Below are 20758 nucleotides of genomic sequence, written 5' to 3'. Positions count from 1 at the left end.
ATATTTTGGGGGGGGACTTCCTTTAGCTTTTAAAACAAAGAAATTAAAGGCCAGAGTAATTGCAACAGTAACTGCCTTTGCAAGTGCTCTTCATCAGAACCTTCTCACTAACTCAGTGAGAAGGAAGTTCTGCCTGCACTTACTTCCCACACCTGTGCCACCAGGGCTGATTAAATCTAATCAGCGCATGTTCATTTGCTGTGTCTTCTGCTGCTGATCATGGTTAAGAAGTTTCCACTCCCTGGACACTTAATCCTATGTTTCTGTCAGAGTTCCAGCTATCTCAGCTCTTATCTATCTATTATTACAGAATGCAAACTCCAAAATCTCAAGTTGGAAAAAAAAATTATAAAGCTGGTAGAACTGACATGACAGGAACTTCTGGAGAAGAAAAGGTCATAAAATGTAGTCACACCAAGCATCTCTTAAACAATTTAATTTGTTCCTCTCACTGTGCTGTAAGACCAGCTGTGCTTCGGAGGAAGAGCAGAATTTTATGGCATGGTTTGTATGTTGCCTTGCTCTTTATGCTGACTGGACTCTCAGGTGTTGTTGTGATAAAAAAAATAGGAAAAAAAAGAATGAATGGAAAATTTATATAATTCTTCAAAGGAAAGCCTATTTTGATTTGATTTGTTTGTTTTACGGCCTAAATATTACCACACTGTCAAGCCTGTGCCCCTCAAGGCAATTGATAGTTAAGTTTTGTAAGCAATCACAGTTGTTTGCTTAGGACAAGGAGTTCTTTAATTATTACTAAACCTCTTCTAGGCTTTAGGTGGTAGTGAGATGTGCAGGTATCAAGCTAATTTGATTTTCAGCAAAACACAATTTAACCACTCACATTCCAGCACCTTCAGACTCAGCCACAATTCTGAAAACATCTTTAACATTTAGAATGTTTACAAGAATTTCCAGTCTCCTCCTTTCCAAGAGAATACTCATCAACAGATAAAATAGAGCAGTAAATGTTCCTTTATAACTTTCCATTCAAAGTCAGTGTAGTTAATTATCTTTGAAAGTTATGTTTCATCAGTGTCTAAAGGCCCCAAAGCAAAGCAGAGCTTTGTTAGGCCTGGCATTACATAAGGCAGAGAGAGCGAGATTCTGTCCTGAAGTGTTTTCAGTCTCAGTGCGAAAAACAAAATGAGCACGTAAAGGACCAGAAAGTAACAGAAGGACCAAAAAGAAATAGCTTATCTGAGATCTTACAGCCAGTCAGGAATGAACTAGTCTCACTTGTAATACTCAACAAAGTCAGTCTTTCTTCCAAAAGAAAAAACTAATTAATGTGATGATCTCTTTCTGCCTCCATCTCCATTGTAGAGAACACATATTGGTATCATTTAATTTCTATACTTAACAACTGCAAGGATATAAGGAGCTTTAATTGCTGGTTCTTTCTCATTGTGTAAAGAACTGAGGTTGAAAGTCTGACCCCTGTTTGAAAGGACTGTGTTGGGTAGAGAGGTTATGAACATTTCACATTTCACTGGCTCTCTATCCCCAGCACTGGATTTTATTAGGTCAATGTTTCAAAGACAGGGATGTGATGTCCAGTAAGGACTATGGCAGCATTCAAACAAAACTTGTACTCAGAAGAGCACAATACAAGAAGCTGCTTCTCAGCAATATCCCATTACATACACATTCATTTCCAACTGAGACTGAATAAGTCAAAACCTATTCAGTGCACTTAGGTTAACTCTACAAACCCCTTTGGATTGCAAATCAGATGGGCAGAAGCTGGAAGAAAAGGTTTGCTCAGACGTTAGGAACAACTCAGACATCCAAGTTCCCAACAGTTCTGACTCAGTCTGGCTCAGTTTCTGTCAGGCAGGTTAAAATGCATTGTTTGTACCAAACAAAGCATGAATAACAGCTCTGCCTTTGTGTGCCTCTTGCACCTCACTGCTGCTGGAGCTGTAGGAGACAATGCCCCCCACCCCCATGACACTCCCAGAAACTTCACCTTCAGCTTCCTGCTTGTACATTTTCTGGTGAGAAAGGGCTGGGCTCAGTGATGCAGGCGACTCTTCAGGCAGCTGAGTCTATCTTATCAAGTCCTAGAGTCAATATGCTGAGATTGTTTCTACTTTTCAGTTGTTCTGATCCAATCACTCTTTTTTAGAAATTATAACAAAGTTGTGGTCTCATTAGCACATCTGATGAATTACTCTAAAGGATTCAATCCTACATTAACCTTTTTGCTCAGCTTTATGCTTGGAAGAAGAGCTTACAAGGCTGATTTCCTCATGCTCTAAGAGTGCATTATCATTCCTTTGGCGCACTGAGCAGCATGCTGTCATCTTTTTGAAACAAGAGGGATATTCTTTACACTGAAAAGAAGATTAATAGAAAATAGTGTGGTGTGATGTAATTTGGGGGAAACAAAATCCCTTCTCTTTATTTTTTTCCTGTATCCCCTAGAGAGTCAAGAGAATGTTTTTCAAGCAGCTGTAGGTAAGTAGCAATTATATTACCAGGACTTTTTTTGCACTTTAGCCAAAGGAAGTTTTGCTTTAACATGCATAAAATGAACAGTCTGTGATGCAGAGACACAACCACAGTCTCTTTTCCATGGGGAAGCACATAAAACTGTGACTGCCATTTCCTCCTTGTGTTCCAGCTGTGCTCTAAAAGAAAAGGACAGCAGCTGGTATTTGTGCTCTTTTATGCCACCAGGATGAGGAACATGATTCCTGAATCCAAGTCCTTTGGTTTAGGCATGACAAAACACCACACTGCTCAGAAAGGAAGTTGCAGGCATACAAGAAAGCTGTAACTAAATGCATAGAAAACACCAAACCTGTCGCAGTGAGGGACCTCTGCTGGCATTTCCTCAGGTCTGAACCTTTGGCCTTATCTTTAGCCAAAGTGCAAGATACAGACCTGGGAGTCTTGAATGTCACTGCTCCTGAGCACGTGTTCTCACTACCACAGTTAATTGAGAAGTATCTTGAATTAGAACTAAGTTAGTAACTTAGTTACCCACTTTTACTCCCAATGAATTAAAGTTTTTTTACTGTGGTTCCTTTCATTTCAAGAAGCTGTGGACTCCAGGTACTGAGGTGTTCCTGCACCAGTGTGTCCCACTGCCTGTGTGACTGTTCCTGGGGCTAGACTAGGTGACTGGACTGCTGCTGCACTGCTGCAGAGCCCTGCCCTCCATCCCCCAGCAGTCCAGCAAGACGGTGTTGGACCATCTAACTGCAAAAATTGCATCAGCTGCACCTCAGCACACTTCCTTCCGGGATGTAAAGCCTCAGACTTCCTAGCTTCCAAAGTTTGCCTTTAACAGTATTCACCTACTTCATCTTTTTCCCTCTGCTTCTGTTTCAGATACTCAGGCGGCAAGAACACACCACATACCAATACAGGATGTCTCCAGCAGTAACAAATGGATTACTTTGGAAAACATAATTGCTGGGTTGGGGTTTTCAACACATCTCTGAAAACATAATCTCTTATAATTTGAGTCCTGACTATGCTACCACCTACTAACACACAGAAAGACTCACTGAAGTAGAACTGCTCTTTAGTCTCACTGTGATTAACACCTGCCACAGGAGATGTAAATTCCCTAGCAGCTGTGAGCTAGGATTAGAACAAGGTTGAGGTTTTTGTGGGTTGTGGTTTTTTCTTTCAATGATGAGGAAAAATAAAGAGCATTACGACACATGGAAGGCAACTTTTTTTCTCCTTTTCTTTTCCCATATCTCAAACACAAGAGATTTTTCTCTCCCTTTCAGAATTTGCTTTGGAAACTTTAAATGCTGATGGGGAAATACGTTGCAATAATTTTTACAGCAACCTCCCTTCCTATGCTTCAAGTCCCCTATCAAATTTCTTCTACCTTAAATACCTGTATCACTAAGTGCTTCCTAAAATACAATTTATAGTTCATGAAACATTTTCTGCACATCTGCAGAGAACTGGCAGATTACATGGTCCCAATATCTTCCTGCAATTCAGCAACTGACCTGGATGAAACACCTTCTCTCTTGACTCATATTTCCAAGCAGCCAATGGTAATTCCACAATTATCAGTCATACATGGGAAGCGAAGAGAGAGGACTCAGTATTGCCAACTCCCAAATATTTAAGGGAATGTTTCTTGCTCCTCTCACACCCCTGTAGAGTAGAATTGACACGTTTACAAGAGCATTGAATTTCCAGCTATAATTCTAATTCTCATAAAACTCAGATAAAGGTTTGAAATAGTGATGCCTAACATTTTTGTTATTTTGTGAACTGCTTTACTTTAAATCTAATGTCTGAATCTGGTGAGGGTATGGGTTGGGTTATGCGGAAATAGCAAAATTTGATGTCTGTGTTGTAAAGAAAACTTGTATCCAGATTACAAAGCAGTATTCTAGTAGAAATCTTAAGGTATTGAGTTGTTGCAGATATAGAGAGATCTTGATGCCTTTTGGTTACTCTGAATTCCTGAGTGCTGATATACAAAAGTTAATGATATACAAAGCAAGAATGCATCTGAAGTCTCTCAGTATGCAAGAGATCTGCTTCTGCCATTGTGTCCTTAGATTCAAAAAATCCTAATTAGAAACTGGTCCAATCTTTTAATGAGCCTGTAACATCCTTTAACTCTGCAGCCACATGCTGTTCAGACTGTCTTTCCTATTTTAATGTGAGTTAAATTAAGGCTTAACTTTTACTCATCTCCTAACTTTCTCAGCTGTGAATAATCCTGACAGCTCAGTGATTTGGCTGCTATTTGTTACCTGGGACATGCTGCTAAATTGCTACTACCTGTCCTAACAAGCCCTCTGACTGAGACAGCTGACAAACGTCTAAAAACAAAATGAAAAGGGAAAACAGCAACAAATTCTCGTCAGCTTAACTGGGTGGTGTGAAAAAGGGGTTACCTCATCAGCCTTTGTAATTTTCAGGGATTAATTAAAGGATAATGCTTGCTGCAGAGGAGTTTATGAGGCAATAAATAGCTTTTGCGGCTGATTAAGTGCCAAAGCAAAGCTGATAAAGGCATCTAATAATTGCAAAAGCCATTTAGTGCCTTGAATGCATCTCTGCCATGGATGCAAGTCTTACTCTGTGACAAATCAGCAGCAAACTAACTAAACGGAGAGGAGCCCTCCTTGCATTTAGAGACCTTGGGTGGGTAACCAGAGAAATCCACAAGGTGTAAAACCCGGCCCCGGGCTGATCCTCACCTGCAGGAATCCAGAGCACCGCAGGTGAATCGGTTCTGCTGCTCTGCAAACGCTGCAAGAGCACAAAGCCACCTCCCCGGGCCGCACCCGGGCCCGCACAACCCCGGCCCGCCCGGCCCCGGGCTCTGGGGCTCACAATGGCAAACCCCGGAGGGGATGAAACGGGAGCACGGGGAGTTTGGGGCCTGCTTGCTCTGGGCAGCCGCCATCAGTGGGATCTCTGAGGGGAGGGCTCTGAGGGATCCCACACCACGCCCGGCCCCACGGGCTCTGAGGGGCCCGTCCCTCCATCCCCTTCCCCCGGAAGGACCATGGCAGGGGCCCGAGGAGCAGGGGAGAGAGACTCGTAATTCTGAGGCCTTTTCTTCTGTTTTGCTATTTGGTGAGGGAGGGATAGCGAGGGCATGAAGGCAGGGAAGGGTTAGGTGGATATGAGGACAAGGTTCTTCACCCAGAGTGTGGTTGGGCACTGGAACATGCTCCCCAGGGGTGGTCACAGCACCAACCCTGACAGCGCTCAAGAGCTATTTAGACAATGTTTTCAAGAGCATGGTGTGACTCTTAGAGCAGTCTTGTGTAGGGCCAGGAGTGGGACTCAAAGAGCCTTGTGTGTCTCTCTCAGTTCAGGATGTTCTGTGGTTTCTATGGAGGCAGTGCTGGCTGCTGCATCCTCACAGCTGGTGCTGGGCCTTAGCTCATGTGGAAGGGTTGAAGTTTCTCTCCAGGGTTTCTGTGCAGGTGCAAGAAGCTGTGGGGTGTTCATAGCCATCTGCCACTTAAACTTACCTGAACTTTGAGTCTGGTTTGTTTTCTCCTTTGGGGTGGCACAGCAGGCTCCTGTGGTGGTGGTCAGAGCTACTTTTCCTGCCTAAGTGGGTTGGGGATGAAGTAGCACACACCAGGCTCCCAGGGGTAAGGCATTTTAATCTCTTCCACAGCAGTACTGCCATGGCTTTGCCAGCTGTGACCGCATCTATATTGGGAGAAGAAAATACTGCACAGTGGGAAACTGGGAGAAATAAACCAAACAGAGCCAGGGAAAATAGCTGATGGCAAGTGCATCCCATGTCCTTTCTCCTCTTTTGTTTTCCCTGCCCCTACACAGCCCATCTAAACTGTCATGGGTTTTGGTGGATTTTCCCTCTCTTTGCTTTGTTTGCTGCCTTGCTCTTCAGCTGATAGGCACAGCCAAAGAGTGATGCAACTTTTAACTGTGAGAACACAGAGTTCTGCATTTTATAAACAATAATTAACTACTGCTGACTGTGCCGGCCGTGAGAAGCCTGAAATGCTGATCACATCTTGCAGCTCTCACCAGGGCAGCAAAGAAAGCAGAAGTACCAACTTTGGATTCTGCCACATTGTCCTTTCCAGCTTGCAAATGAACTGATAATATAACTGATACCATGCCACAGTGGGTGAGCTTTAAATTAGTCGTAAATGAAGACAGACACTGGTGGGCTGGCACTTACTGCTGTTTTTGTTATTCTGCATGATTCCATCCTCTGCCATCTCTTGAAAACACATTCTCTTGAATATGAGCATGGGCTGCATTTTGACTTTATGCCCAGAAGTGAACTTTGCCTGTGTTTATATAGGTATCCAAATGTGTCCAAATGAACATGAAATAGCATCTGAGTACCTAAAGTTTAGTTGATAGGTTTGATTCAGTTTCATTGTTGTGGCTTGTGAGTGATGATACTTGTGAAATAGAGGCCAAGAATTAACAGTTGCAAGCGTCCCAGAACTGTTTTATAATTTGGTCTGTGTGGAGGCAAGGGCAGCATGGAGAAACAGATCAGAATACAGTGCAGCATTTTCCTAAAGGCACACTTGTTTTGGTAATGCAATGTCAAAAGTCAGCTTTGCTGTTAAGTGAGGCAGCTCTGATTCAGAAGAAAGGCAGGAATTGGAATGCGTCATTTTCTGGGAGTTGATGTATTTTTAATGTCTTTCTGGCTACAGCAGAGATCATGACAAACTCAACTGACTTTTTTCAAGCTCTATTCTTGCAAAAGCAGTTTTTAACATCTGTGCTAGCTCTTCTCTTGGCTTACCATTACAGATTTCTACTTGAAGGCTTTATTTCTCAGATGCTGGGCTGTGACTGATAATTAAATCTCTGTAAGTGCAGTATGAGTCACAAGAAACAAGGTCAGAATACATAAATGTGTATCTGGAGAGCACAGTATTTACTCAGAGAGAGCTAACATTGAAACAGCAGCAAAAAGCACACAAGTTAACCACATGATCCGCTTGGGCCGCTACACTGAGCAGTATTCCCATTTTCTCAATGGAGTATTTAAGCACCCAGCCTGCATAAACTGTGAAATGTAATTACCCTGACATATGGGAAATCTCTGGCAGGCACAGCCTTGGCATGGAGAGCACAGCATAGCCCTGCAAAGGCCCCTGGAACTGGAGTGGAGACATGGCCAGCATGTTCTGATAGCTCAGCTATTTCTGAGCCTCTCACTGAACTGCAGAGTAGTTCACTTTGCTGCGTCCCTGGAACAGCCATTTGGCAGGATGCAGTGTATCCTTCCTTTTTCCCTATTCCTGCAGCTTTTGCACCTGAGGCTGAATTTACGGTTTTGAAGTTTCTGCTCTCTGGATCAACTTCCATCCCTCATCTGAAAAGGGAAACTAAGCAGTAAACATTTTCCTTTAGTATGTGGAATTCCTCTTGCAACTTAGCAAATCCTGGTCTGAATTTTACTTTAAAAGAAGATACTGAAGGTCATCATCTGTAAGAGTTTGTGATTGTTGATTACTTCATAAATTGTCAAGACACCCAACTCCAAGTCAGCTATCCACATGGCTGAGCTAAGAAAATAGAATATATGACTTGAATCTATGACTTTTTAAGCCTTGACTTGATAGCCTTAAGGAAGGATAGCCAAACAAATTTCCTAAACCCATGTGTGCTGGTTTGTGCAGATCCAAGACTGGTAGGTACAACCTGAGATGTCAAGTTGCAAGTTTGGATCCCAGTGTCTACAAGAAGTTAATAAAAATATCTTATCCGTGGCAAAGAACAACTTTTTATCTTGTCTTCTTGGCTATCCACTGCAGCACATGTACAGCGTAAGTATAATGTATTCAGCTGTTGCCCAAGAAAAAAAGATACAGAGGAGCTTGGCACAGACCTTCTACTCTATGTTGAATTAAAGGTACCTGTTAGAAGAAAATTAAGGTTTTGTTGTTATTGCATAAGGCTTATGAATGGAGAGAACTTGGTATTATGAGTACCATGCTTGCTCCAACCAACAGAGCTCTGCCTGTGCACACCCACAGCAGATGAAGAGCATCTCCTTTTGAGTGACACCCTAGATCATAGAATTGTCAATGTAAAGCTAGAGCTCCTCCTGATTCCTGAACAGGGCGTTGGCCTTGAAAACAGACAGTGCAACAGAACAGGTACTTCCAAATTGCTGTAGAGGAGAATACTGGAGGAAGGGTTTCTGACACAAATTCAAAGGTCATGTCTTTTAACAGACCACTGGAAGAATTTAGATGGATTATCATCTCTATAAAAATCCTTATATTCCAAGAACTGCCCTTGAAAGTAATTCACTTAAATGTGATTTTAAAAAATAATTTTTTACTCTAAAGCATCTCTCTGCCTGGTTTAAAGAAAGAACTCCCTCTTCCAAGCTTTTGATTACAAAGCACCTTAGCCCAAGTCAGTTACTGCTGTGATCCTTAAAAGCTTTAAAGCTTGCCCTATAACAAAGCTCTATTAACACTGCACACCAAGCTAGATTTAACACTACATTATTTACCATTTGTAAGCAAGTTAATAAAAACTTTGGTGAATACATTTTAATGTTAAAAGTTTTCCAGAGTTTCTAATATGGCTTAAAAGTTACCCTACTTCTGCTTGAATTAAAGCTTAATTAGAAATGTGTGCTCTTTGCCTTACAACCTGCAGAACCATAAGAGTAGGAAAGTTGGGGATACCCCTAATGATAAATGTAAGCATTTGTCTTTAAATCTGGTAATCTTAAAGTAATATAACATTTGTGAAGATAATGGACTAAAGCAAAAGACTCAAACTAATTTGTGTTAAACTAAATCACTACGCGTACCTTGGATATTCAGTGTAATGTTGCTTCCAGCAAGCTTGGGGGAAAAAAAACTTTCTAAAGCATTAGGGAGGATAAAAAACCAACCTAGAAAACTGCAATAGTTATAAGTAAATTTGCAGAAAGTGAGCAGCTTCCTGCCTAAGTGAATTCCAAAGATAACATGCATGGGGAAAGACTTGTTAGATTGAATTCTTTGTTAAACTTAGTACAACAGACACAGCAGGTGTGTTTATGCAGACCTGGTGCATGTTTGCAGAATGCAGTTCTCACTTTGTTTTAAAGTAGAATTTCAAGTAGTCCTTAAGTTTGGCTGAAAAGCAGCATTATGTGTACAGTTGTTTCAAAGTAATTCCTTCCAGCCCAGAACATGGTCACCAGTCAGAGGTACTTAGTTTTCATAGGTTAGAAAGCTCTGAATCAGGAACTACATTAATTTGGAGGTCTGGCTTTGGTGATTATTAGTGGGGTTTTTTATGCTATTAAATGATGGGAGAGACTAGTTTAATTCAGTGTAAATTACAGACAATGCATCAAGCCTTGAGTATGAGGCAGGGGAGCAGGTTGCCCAGAGAAGTCATGGGTACCACATCTCTGGAAGTGTTCAAGGCAGGTTGAACAGATCTTGAAGCAATCTGGGGTAGGGGAAGGTGTTTCTGCCCATGGAAGGGCATTGGAAGTGGATGATCTTTAGGGTCACTTCCAACACAAAGCATTTTGAGCCTATGGATGGTTCTACGCAGTTCATGTTTCTTTGGGCCTCTGGTGATTCCACCTGCAGTCAGTCAAGGCTTAGGTTGTATTCTCATTAGCAACTAACAACCTGTACTAGGGGCAGAACTGGAGAGCAAAATGGTTGGTGCTGAGAATCTGACATACTCATTTCAGCCTGGAAATCAAGAAACTTTCCTACTCCTCCAGCCCAAACCCTGGTCTGGTCCAGCTGAATACCCATTAAAGGGACCAAATGCAGTTAGAGGCATTTTAAGAGCTATTTTTTGCTGTAAGTGCATCCAGTCTGTGCACTGAGGACACTGCTCAAACAAGCCAGATCTTGGCAAATGCTTTGCTAGTTTGAAAAGCATAGAAGAGCTCTTCATTATATATTTATGGTAACGAAACCTCACTTTTTATATAGTTGGGGCAGTGCTCCTGTTTGGTTACATTTTCAAAGCACTAACTCACAGAACACTTAAGATCAGTAAGTACATACAATAATCTTGAAATCATTATTCAAGGTTCTGCCTTCCCCTGTTTTTCAAGTGCAGAAGTCTTCTTGATGTGATATCCAAGAAAGCCATTGCTAAAATTATTATGGTTGCATAGCAACCTCAATATGATAAATAACTAGCTTAAAACAGTCCTATGTTGTCTATTTCTTTTCCAACAGGACCCAAACAGTTTCTTACCACTGCACCTAATAAAACTATTGAAGAAAAACATATGCAACTTTTACCACTAACGAAGTTTCTTTATTCAAATATCTCATTATTTCTAGGCACTATCACCAAATTACTGCACCAAGTTATCTTCAAGTACGCATTATTTCAGCATTGTAACTTCTCTGCAAACACCACCAAGCCCCATCTTGTCTCCCCTGCTTGGATCATCAGCTGAAAGCACAACAGAAATAGTCTGAAGGTAGAAATTAACCCATGATACTTGTAATCCAGCTGCAGTTTCCAAAAGCATTAGGGTTTTTATGCAGCCAGATAAGTCTTCCTTACAGAAACAAAACTAAAGATGGACAAACTCAACATACAACTTATATATTCCCAGTTTGTTTTATTTTCATGGAATGCTAATTAGTTACAATCTGGCAGTTCATAACTACTGAAATGTGACATTAACTTGTCTCCAATGCTGTAGAACTGTCTTGATTTATATAGTTTTAAAACCATCTTATTTTACAATAGTTGAGGTCTCTGGTGGTTTTTAAGCTCTGATGCTTAAGCACACAGCAAGCTACAAACCTTAGGTTTTATATTTATACATATATTCTATGTGTTCAGACAACTGCTGTAAGTTATCTATAATTTAATATTTATAAAAAGTGCATATACTGGTACATATGCACATCTAGAAACACACTTTTACTACTGCCTCCCTTTTTTTATAAAAAGCTGCATAACATACAGCCATATTATTCTCACTCACTGTAATTAAAGTCTTTTACTATCTTTGTTACACAATTTTAACTATTCAATTACCTCAAACTGAATGTAGGCATTTCTATGTATATTTTCTCCTAAAGAAAAAAAGTCCTCCCTATTCCTTTAAGAAGCTTTAACTCATGCATCAGTTTAGTACACAGTCACTTTTAGCATGGATTTTAGAATCCTAGACAGTGTAAAATCTACTTCTGGAAAATGTCTGTATATTTAATTTCTTCTTTTAGTTACAAAAAATATATAGGATTGAAACATATGGAATACATGCATCTCTCAAAGTGGCTATATTCTAGCCTTATAGATAAATTAAAAAAGTACACCCCTGCTAACAGGATGCAAACATGGCCTCAAATAGGCCATTACCTGTATTTAATAGAGCTCATTACATTAAAAAGTTCAAGTCAGCTGTTCTCACAAGATGGTGTCAAAAGACTGAAGAGCATGATATATTCATAGTCCATGTACAAAGGTGGGTGCACAGGCCTAGTGCCATTCCATTATTCAACACTTTCAAAGCTTCTAGGCTTTGCCTCTGGTGATACAAGTCCTGAAATGATCTGAATGAAAGCTTAAGTTGAAAATTGCTTTTTAAATACACCTTAAAAGCAAGTTCTGTTTAAAAGAAAAATGTACACTGAACAACCTGAAGTACTCACTGAAACAACTGTACAAAACTATTATAGATACAGAAAGAAATAATGGTGGACTTAACTGCAAACACAAGCAACACTTGTTAACAAATGTAAAAACCTGCTTTGTTTTAATCTTCTACCAAGTAAGAATTTGCAGCTGTTCAGAACAAGTAAAATTCGAACCACCTCACAATGTTTACATTTAAAGTTTTTATACAGTGCAAACGTTTAAGACAGAATAACTTCCCAGTGAAACAGCTGACACTACTTTGTGCCAGTCTTTTGAAGATTCTTCTTTCAGTAAGTCTATTTACACATTAAGCTAAAGGTTCACTCTATATGCTTTGAAGTTTGCTGAATATCAGCAGAAAAATATGTGAACTAGCAGCAGTTGTATTACAAATATGTGATGGTTACTTTAATGAATGCATAAAGTTTTCAAGACTGTATTCAGTGTCATACTGCTCTTGATCCCATAGTTCTCCAAGGTTTTCGAGTACTGATTTCATTGATGCTTTCCCAGAAGAGGTAGAGGTATCTGCTTTTTCAGTTTTGCCATCCTTCACAAAAGAAAAAAAATTCTGTTAATATACAGAACAATTTTCAAGAATCTAACAAATTCTTCAAGTCTGATAATTCTTCTGGGGAAATATCACATCCTCCTGTTGTTCAGAGAGCTGTCTACTATTCATCAATCCAACTTAAGCGTTCATGTGATTAAATTTTGTATTTCAAAGCAAAGCTTCTCCCTAAGCTGACTCTATTTTTGGTAGGTATTTGTAAAAATGTCTCTTTACCTTGTCAAGAGTGAACAGATCAAGAAGCTGCTCTGTTCCCATGCTCTGTAGGCTTGCATTTTCTTGGCTGATGACTGTATTTGCAATATTCATTTTGAACTTTTGAAGACCCATGATCTTCTCTTCCAGAGTTCCTCTGGTTATCAGGCGATATACATTAACGACACGTTTCTGAAAGAAAAAAGGACACTTAGCTAAAAAGTGTGTAATCTTAAGATATAATGTAAGTGTAATCTTAGCATAAGCTTTTAGTGTTTATCATGGACAGTCTAGAAGCAGCCTGGCTTGGAGTTACCCTTCAGTAACTGTACTCAGTCTGACAGACTTAGATGGAAAGCCAAGAGTATGTCACTCTACAGAAGAGGCACCTTCAGTTGCCTCTCTACTCTGGAAGAATTCACTGGTTTTCACATCTCTACAGGAAGACTACCAGCAGTCATTCTTGCCCTGTCCAAGCATCAGAGAAGGACAGCCCTGTGCGCTGTCCCTTCAGTTCCTTATCTCAGCCCTCAGTCATCTCTTCCTCCACCTAAGGGTGATTCTTCTCTGGCCCCTCCACAAAAGCTCAGGAAGTACAGAAGACCTACCAAGTTGGGGGCAGAATGAGGAAGTACACACTTCAGCAGCTGGCATATTTGCAAGAAATAAGTATGAATGGAAGCTTGGTAGAACCTACAGATGTCACTGTGTTATACACTACAAACTCTCTCAAGTAAGTTCAGCAAGAGAAAAGCCACCCTCATGGGAAATGAAGAGGTTCTCACCTGCCCAATGCGATGTGCCCGATCCATGGCTTGCAGGTCTCTCATGGGGTTCCAGTCATGTTCCACAAATACAACTGTATCAGCCCCTGTCAAGTTAAGTCCCAGTCCACCAACATGAGTGGTGAGCAAAAGAACATCTATAGATGGGTCATTATTAAACCTGCATACAAGAAGAAGTTAAGAATGGTAAGTTCCATTTAAAAAAAGAATCTATGAATTTCATCTGCTTTGAGTCAGACAAAAAACCCAGTTTTGCACCATATAAATAATACAATTCATTAAAGTTGGCCTCATACTGGTTCTGAGGGGATAATGCATACCGGGAAACAATGGAATGTCTCTGCCCAGCAGGGATGCTGCCATCCAGTCTTAAGTACGTAACTGAAGGTAACTGAGGTCTGAGAAGGTCATGCTCCACTATATCCAGCATACTCTTCAGCTGACAGAAGATAAGCACTCTGTGCTGGGCCACAACAGCTTCTGTACCACTTTCTGAAGATCCACCATTCCCCAAACCACAGTCTAGCAGCAGCTTTTAAGAACATTAAAGCATGTCAGTAAAATGACTGTAGATCTCATGTAAACATTGACATTCATTGATTATCAAAAGTAGAAATGAGAGAAACTGCAGAAGGAAGTATCCAAATTACAGTCACTTCACAAGAAGGCAAAGTTTGGCTTCCCTGTTAAACTATGAAAAACTTGAGTCACTAAAAAATGGAAAAACCCCCATTTTCTTCACTTACAGTAATTTCACGACCATAAGGCGCACCAGACTGTAAGGCACACTTTTTTTTTTTGCAGCGGCGATCTGCTTTGTGCCGCCTCCCCAGGGCCGGGCTATGCCCGCCACTGCTCGGCCCTGCCTCCCCAGGGCCAGGGCATGCCCCCCACCGCTCCATGCCGCCTCCCCGGGGCCGGGGCATCCTGCTGCCACTCGGTGCCGCCTCCACAGGTTCGGGGCACCGCGGGCCCCCGGGCCGGTCTGTACCCGGCAGCCACGGGGTCCCGGACCCGCCTGTACCCGGCAGGAGGAACACCACGGGCCCCTGGGCCCCCTGCACCCGGCAGTTGCAGCCCCACGGCCCCGCCTCCACCTGGCAGCTGGGGCCCTGCCGGCTCCCCCCGCGGCTCATGGCTCACACTTTTGGGTTGGCAAATTTCTGAACTTTTGCCCATATATAAGGCGCCGGACTATAAGGCGCACTTCCGGGTTCGGGGGAAAATTTTAGTCAAAAGGGTGCGCCTTATAGTCGTGAAATTACTGTACTTAAATTCGATTGTAAGTAAAGCTATGCAATGCAATCCTAACTTTATCAAAGAAGTAATCTCCTGTGCAGTAACAATAAAAAAAATTCTGCAACAAGAAGGACAAGAATAAAATAGAAATAAGGTTTCTCATGCCGAAAAGTCGTATAAACAACATTGCCATGAAGATGGTCCCCTCCCTCTTGAATTATCAGGGAAAATAGGGCATATCCCTGAAACACTCCTCCATTCTTTTTCATTTGCTACTTAATTTTATTAAGAAGAGTTCCCATATTGATGAAATCTTAAATAAAACATCCTAAACTGTAACATGAATAGAGACATTTGGGGAATTTAAGGCACAGCACACGTCCACTTACTTGTTTTAAAGCAGACAGCTTAGGTGCATGCTGGATATCTCGAAGGGATGAATTCTGAGCTGCAAGTTGCTCTGTAATTCTCTTATATTCTGGATGTTGGGTTGTGAGCACTAATGCTGGATGGTTGCAGAGCTTCCGTAAGTACTGCAATGCCTTGAATTATTTGAGAAATGAAGTTCAAAGAAATAATTAGTAAGAATACAGTTACAGAAAAAGGATTAACAGAATTGATTGTAAGCACAGGGGTCAGTGGGCCACATTCCAGACTTTATGTTGTGTTTTCATCAAAACTGCACATTTAAAACCTGCATTTCAAATTGTATCCAAACGCTTATTGTGATCTTGGTCCCTTCTTTCAGGAAAAACTCAAGGATTACCATTTCCCACACTTTCATCTGAGTCTGCAATAGAGCAAAGTGGTTTGGGAGCAGTTTGAGAATAATTTTTTCCAATTAACTCAGAGTTAATCTGCAATTCTGTAAGATCATGAACCTTCATAAATTCCGATCTACCCTTAAGGAAACATTTTGTCCATGTTTTAGAATCTTAATGTTGAAGTGTAACAGCTGGTGCAATCAGAATTACTTTCCTCATTCTGAGGTTTTGCTCTCTCAGTACTCAGTTTTTACAAGATCCACAAAACAGATGAACACCAACTGAGCAGATCACATTAAAAATACGAGGCAGTGTTATGCTTCATAAGACACAAACCCGTAATTTAAACATAATAGCTATACATCCCATTCCAGCCATAAATACTCAAATCATATGACCACAAGTGTCTAAGTTTACTGTTTTGATTTTCATTTTTTTACTAAACCTATAAATACAGTTACCAAAAATGTATGTAGAAGGTAATAAAAATTACTGAAAAAATCTTTACCTGAAACACATGACCTGTAGATTTAAGCTTTGGTTTTTCAGTTTCTTCATTCATTGAAATTGAAGAAACTGTTTCATCAATATCACATTTGGCACGAGACTTGGCAAAATCTTCATAAAGCTGAACCTGTAGATCAGACAAGAGAACGACTATGTTTTTTCCTGACAGAAGACAGACAGTCCTATTCAGAGTTTAGTTTCAAGTCAGAATTCTGAATTACCATACATTGAGAAAGCCATTTCATATGCAACACAAGAAACATTAACAACAGAATCTCTGGCCATTTACTTGCTTTCAACTTGGAAAGTGTTATTGAAAAACCATCTGCAGATGCCTACATGTTGTTCCTGAACAATGCCCAAAATTAAGTTCAAGAAATACTCTATTACTACAGGACTGGAATTGGTGTTCTAAACACACACGACAAAATTCTTTTAGTACATCCAGAGAACGTCAGAGCTGATATCAGACTGACACAGGAATACAGAATTCATGCTTTTGTGGTGTTAACTGTGCTGAAAAATAAACTTTCAGTCACTTTTTAAGCATACCTGTAGAGGACTGAGAATACAGTAATAATCTTGAATAATTTTGGGTGGAAGATCTTGCAGCACATCCTCTTTCATTCTCCTTAGCAGGAATGGCAGGACCTGGCGGTGCAGAGCTTCCATCGCAAGTACCCCTAGTGAGAGCAACAGCACCAGTGTTTTAGAAGAAAAACACTTTTTTCAAAACATTCAGCTCCCCCTCAATCTCTGATGTTAGAAGTAACCACACTTTTTCTTTTCATTAGCAGTTCTCATTTAAAAACCTAAAACAAAAACCCAAAGATTAAACATTTGATCCTTACCAGCCTCTTGCTCTCGACTGGAGCTCCGGGCATCTCTGCTTGCCAGGATTGGTTTGCCATAACGTGCTGCAAATTGGCGTTCAGTGCCCAAGAATCCTGGCATTAGGAAGTCAAACAACGACCACAACTCTAAGACGTTGTTCTGAACATAAAAGAAACATTTGATAAATTATTTTCAGAAGTAATAAGTTGTTGCAAGGTTAACAAAAAATTTCCATACATATTTAAAACCCTACAAACTTCAGACTACAACCCAGCCCCGAGCTCCTGGAGCTCAGTGGCTCTTCTGTCCATCTGAGTTACAGAAATACCTCTGCGTGCACTTGAATGTATAAATGGACTTCCCACTGTGTCCAGTACCTTAAGCCACACTCAGTTCCTCTGGTTAACAAAACCCAGGACACTCCAGTGGTTATAGTCCTGGGTGTAACCGATACTACACAGGCAAGTCATTAGGACAAAGCTCAAAATCTGGAGAGCTCAGAATTGAGTTTCCTGCTAATTTTACTTGAAGTATAGGGAAATGGTCTCTTCCCTGCCTGACACTTAGAGAAAGTGGTAGAGAAAGTCTTGCTGCCAACTTTTGAACCCCATTAATACCATAAAATCTGCATTCATTCCCCTACACACAGGTATACCAAGAAAGGGAAAAGATGTCGTTTTGAGCATTTAGAAGTGAAAAGCTGTTTTACAATGTATAGTTTGAACAAGATGATTGTTAAAAGGTACAATAAAACTGTGGTCTGTCTTGTTGGTTTTCTACTGTTCGTCCAAAACAGAAAATCAGTTACCTGGATTGGTGTCCCAGAAAGAATTATCCTGTAATTAGCAGTCAGCTGTTTTACTGCTTTTGACAGCTTTGTTTTTCCATTTTTTATTACATGGCCTTCATCAAGAATGCAGTAATTAAACTTAATATTTCTAGAAAAGAAGAACACAGACTCAAGTAGTATTTAAAATTCTAAGCTATTAAAATCCTCAGAAAATAAGCCAATTCTTACCTGAAGAAGTCAATGTCATTTCTTACAACATCATATGAAGCCACTATGAGATTGTGTCTCTTCACCTGGTGCTGCAACCTGAAGAAAAAAATGAGGAGTTAATTGAAGAGTTCCTTACACACTATTGTTTCAGCCTTTAAAGATACCACAAGTCTTCCCATGCCCACAAACTATGCTTCAGTAGTAGTAGTAAAGTAAATTGAGAAATTCCATGTGTGATATTTTACTCTGAATCAGTTATAAATGCAAGATGGGTTACCTTGCTCTCTCAGTAGGAGGTCCTGTATAGTGCAATGGATTAAGATATTCTTTCGAGCAAAATTTGCCCACTTCATCCACCCAGTGTCCCGTGAGTGTAGGAGGACACACCACCAAGGAGGGAAGAGGAACACTGTCCACCAGTTTTGTTCGTGCATATTCCTGAGCCCTTTAAAGGTATAAAATAGAGTTTTAAAAAATTGTTTTTCAATGAAGAGTTGAGGGGGGAAGGGACCTGTGGAAGCCACCTGGTCCAAGCCCCCTTTCCAAGTACACCCACCTACAGTAACAGCTCCCCAGGACTATGTCCATGTTCATTAATGATAGGTCTTATGTGTGGTAAAGTGTAACAGAATATTATTTGTTTAAGCTTACCTGAGGCAATGATCACCTGCAAGAATGCAAATGGACTGTAAAGTTTTTCCTAAGCCCATGTCATCACAAAGAATTCCATGAAGTTTGTATTTATTGAGAAATGCAAGCCAGTTCACTCCATCCTGAAATCAGAAAAGGAGCGTGCCTTGAGTAAAAAATGGTTCTTTGCCACTTGAGCTTCAGTTCAAACATCCATGTGTTCAATGACCCAGTACTGCCACACTAGGAGCTTGTTTCCCACCACAAATGCATCCAACTACAGTCCCATTCACTAAAAGCAGGGGGAATAAAGGGAAAAACAAACACCCAAATGGTACAGTGAGGCCTGGCTTTGCAGTGATGGGTTGCCACAGCCAGTGTTAGCAAGGCACAGACCAATGGCCATTCCCAGAAAAAAGCAAAATCCAGAAAGGGGAAAACATATCATTAGAACAGTACAAGAAGCATGCATGACTTCATTTGTCCTTCCTTATCCAGAGTTGAAGATACACACTGCACAACAGAAATCAAAACACTTTAAAAATCCTCAAAGAAAATGCCAGTACCTGAACAACTCCTACTATTCCATGAAATCATATCAGATTGGAACTTTTAAAATAAAATATAAGCTGTTACCTGCTGGTATTTTCTGAGCTCTGCTTTGATTGGTACTGGAATTTCATAGTTTTCCAGTTTTTTTCCATCCAGTAATTGTTCCAGAAAGTGACGTTCTTTAGCCTTCATTCTGATTAATTCTTCTGACATGTTTGGTGGGTCTGGTATACCAGCCTAGGGTAACATTTTTAAAGCAGTCATGTAAGGGCTACAGGACTTAATTGCCACACAGAGGAGATGATGAAACCTCATACTCACTCAGACACTTTGATCACACTAAACATATGAGGTCTTCTCAAATGTCTGAATCTAAACTCAGATTTTAAATACTATATTTAGCTATACTTGTTTGATTACTAGCAAGTCATCACATGCAGGGTTGTAAGGTGCAAGAGAAATCTTGATCCAAAAGGACACATTGAAAAGATTGATAGAAATTACACAAAAGACGGGAAATTCTGGTCATGCTGCTAAGATTCTACAAAGACTGAGCTATTTTACCTCTAATCAGAGTTTATCTGTCTGGCTAGAGAATCCTAGGACACCCAGTACTCCTCAAGCCACAAGCTACCATCCAAAGTTTGATAGATTTTTCTCCTACTTAGTAGAATTAAATCTAAAGGGATACTGAAATCCATAGGATGAATTCAAGCAGCTGGAAACTGTCGGGAGGGAAAAAAAACTGAACCCCTCTAGGTTTGTAACAGCAGATCTTTACTTCCTAGGTAGTCCCCATACCAGGCCAGAAGCCCAAAGAAGGCATTTGGGGGCCAGATATGGTCATTCTTGTTTGCTAATAACATACAGTACCAGCAGAGGCACTGCTATTTTCCCACCATCACATCTGTCATCCCATTCTTCTGGGCCTCCTCCATCTTTAGTCAGCTTTACTTCAAAACACAAACTTACTTATCACTTACAGAGGCTGGCTAAAAAAAATCCTCTATCAAGTAATTCCACCATGTATGTGGGCAGTAAGGAAGGGAGATGGCAGTAGTACCCCACATGGTATTTAAGTACATACAGAGACAGCAGCCTCCTTGGCCAATGCTCTACCTACACTCCCTTTTAAAAGAACTTATCTGTAGTATGAACACTGCCAGGTAATTTGGTTCAAGTATGTTGTCAACTTGTAGCAGGATTGCTAATCAATACAAGTTTGATTAAATTAAACCATTTATCTTACAATCCTTCTCTCAGTCATACTTTCATTTTTATGGTTGCAGGAATAATCAATTCCAGCATAAAGATGCAGGAAACAGAGCATAGTTAAGTTGCCCCAACTCACTTAAATTTATTTATTGTTAAATAAAATACTGTTCCATGACAAGTATTTTCTCTTATTATTAATCTGCTTCACTCTGTGCTTACATATTAAATATAGTTCAATACCTGATACTGAACTTTATTAACCAGAAAGGGAAGTTTTAAGGCACTTCTTCCATAACTATGGAAAAGAAATATAAAGTGATCATGCATATGGCATGCAATTAATAAAACAAGTACAGTATGTTTTTTAGAG

The 20758-nt window shown here is 40.4% G+C and overlaps 1 protein-coding gene across 1 annotated transcript in view; it reads right to left on the bottom strand.

Annotated features, from left to right (window-relative positions):
- Window positions 1–11051: 11051 nt before the first annotated feature.
- The window catches only part of BTAF1 (B-TFIID TATA-box binding protein associated factor 1), a 43249-nt gene continuing 33542 nt past the window's right edge, over window positions 11052–20758 (bottom strand). The window contains exons 26-38 of the mRNA XM_033066159.2: window positions 19258–19410; window positions 18643–18764; window positions 18269–18436; window positions 18010–18087; window positions 17800–17929; window positions 17009–17150; window positions 16710–16840; window positions 16159–16284; window positions 15276–15428; window positions 13968–14179; window positions 13648–13807; window positions 12884–13054; window positions 11052–12646 (exon numbers count right to left, since the gene is read on the bottom strand). Coding sequence (XP_032922050.1) covers window positions 12500–12646; window positions 12884–13054; window positions 13648–13807; window positions 13968–14179; window positions 15276–15428; window positions 16159–16284; window positions 16710–16840; window positions 17009–17150; window positions 17800–17929; window positions 18010–18087; window positions 18269–18436; window positions 18643–18764; window positions 19258–19410 — 1893 coding nt within the window. The 3' untranslated portion in view covers window positions 11052–12499. The remainder of the gene's footprint in view (window positions 12647–12883; window positions 13055–13647; window positions 13808–13967; window positions 14180–15275; window positions 15429–16158; window positions 16285–16709; window positions 16841–17008; window positions 17151–17799; window positions 17930–18009; window positions 18088–18268; window positions 18437–18642; window positions 18765–19257; window positions 19411–20758) is intronic.

The sequence above is a fragment of the Catharus ustulatus genome, chromosome 8, assembly GCF_009819885.2.
Source record: "Catharus ustulatus isolate bCatUst1 chromosome 8, bCatUst1.pri.v2, whole genome shotgun sequence".
NCBI classification, from domain to species: domain Eukaryota; kingdom Metazoa; phylum Chordata; class Aves; order Passeriformes; family Turdidae; genus Catharus; species Catharus ustulatus.
Note: the sequence above shows the minus strand (reverse complement) of the source record. Positions and strands in the feature narration are given on the sequence as shown.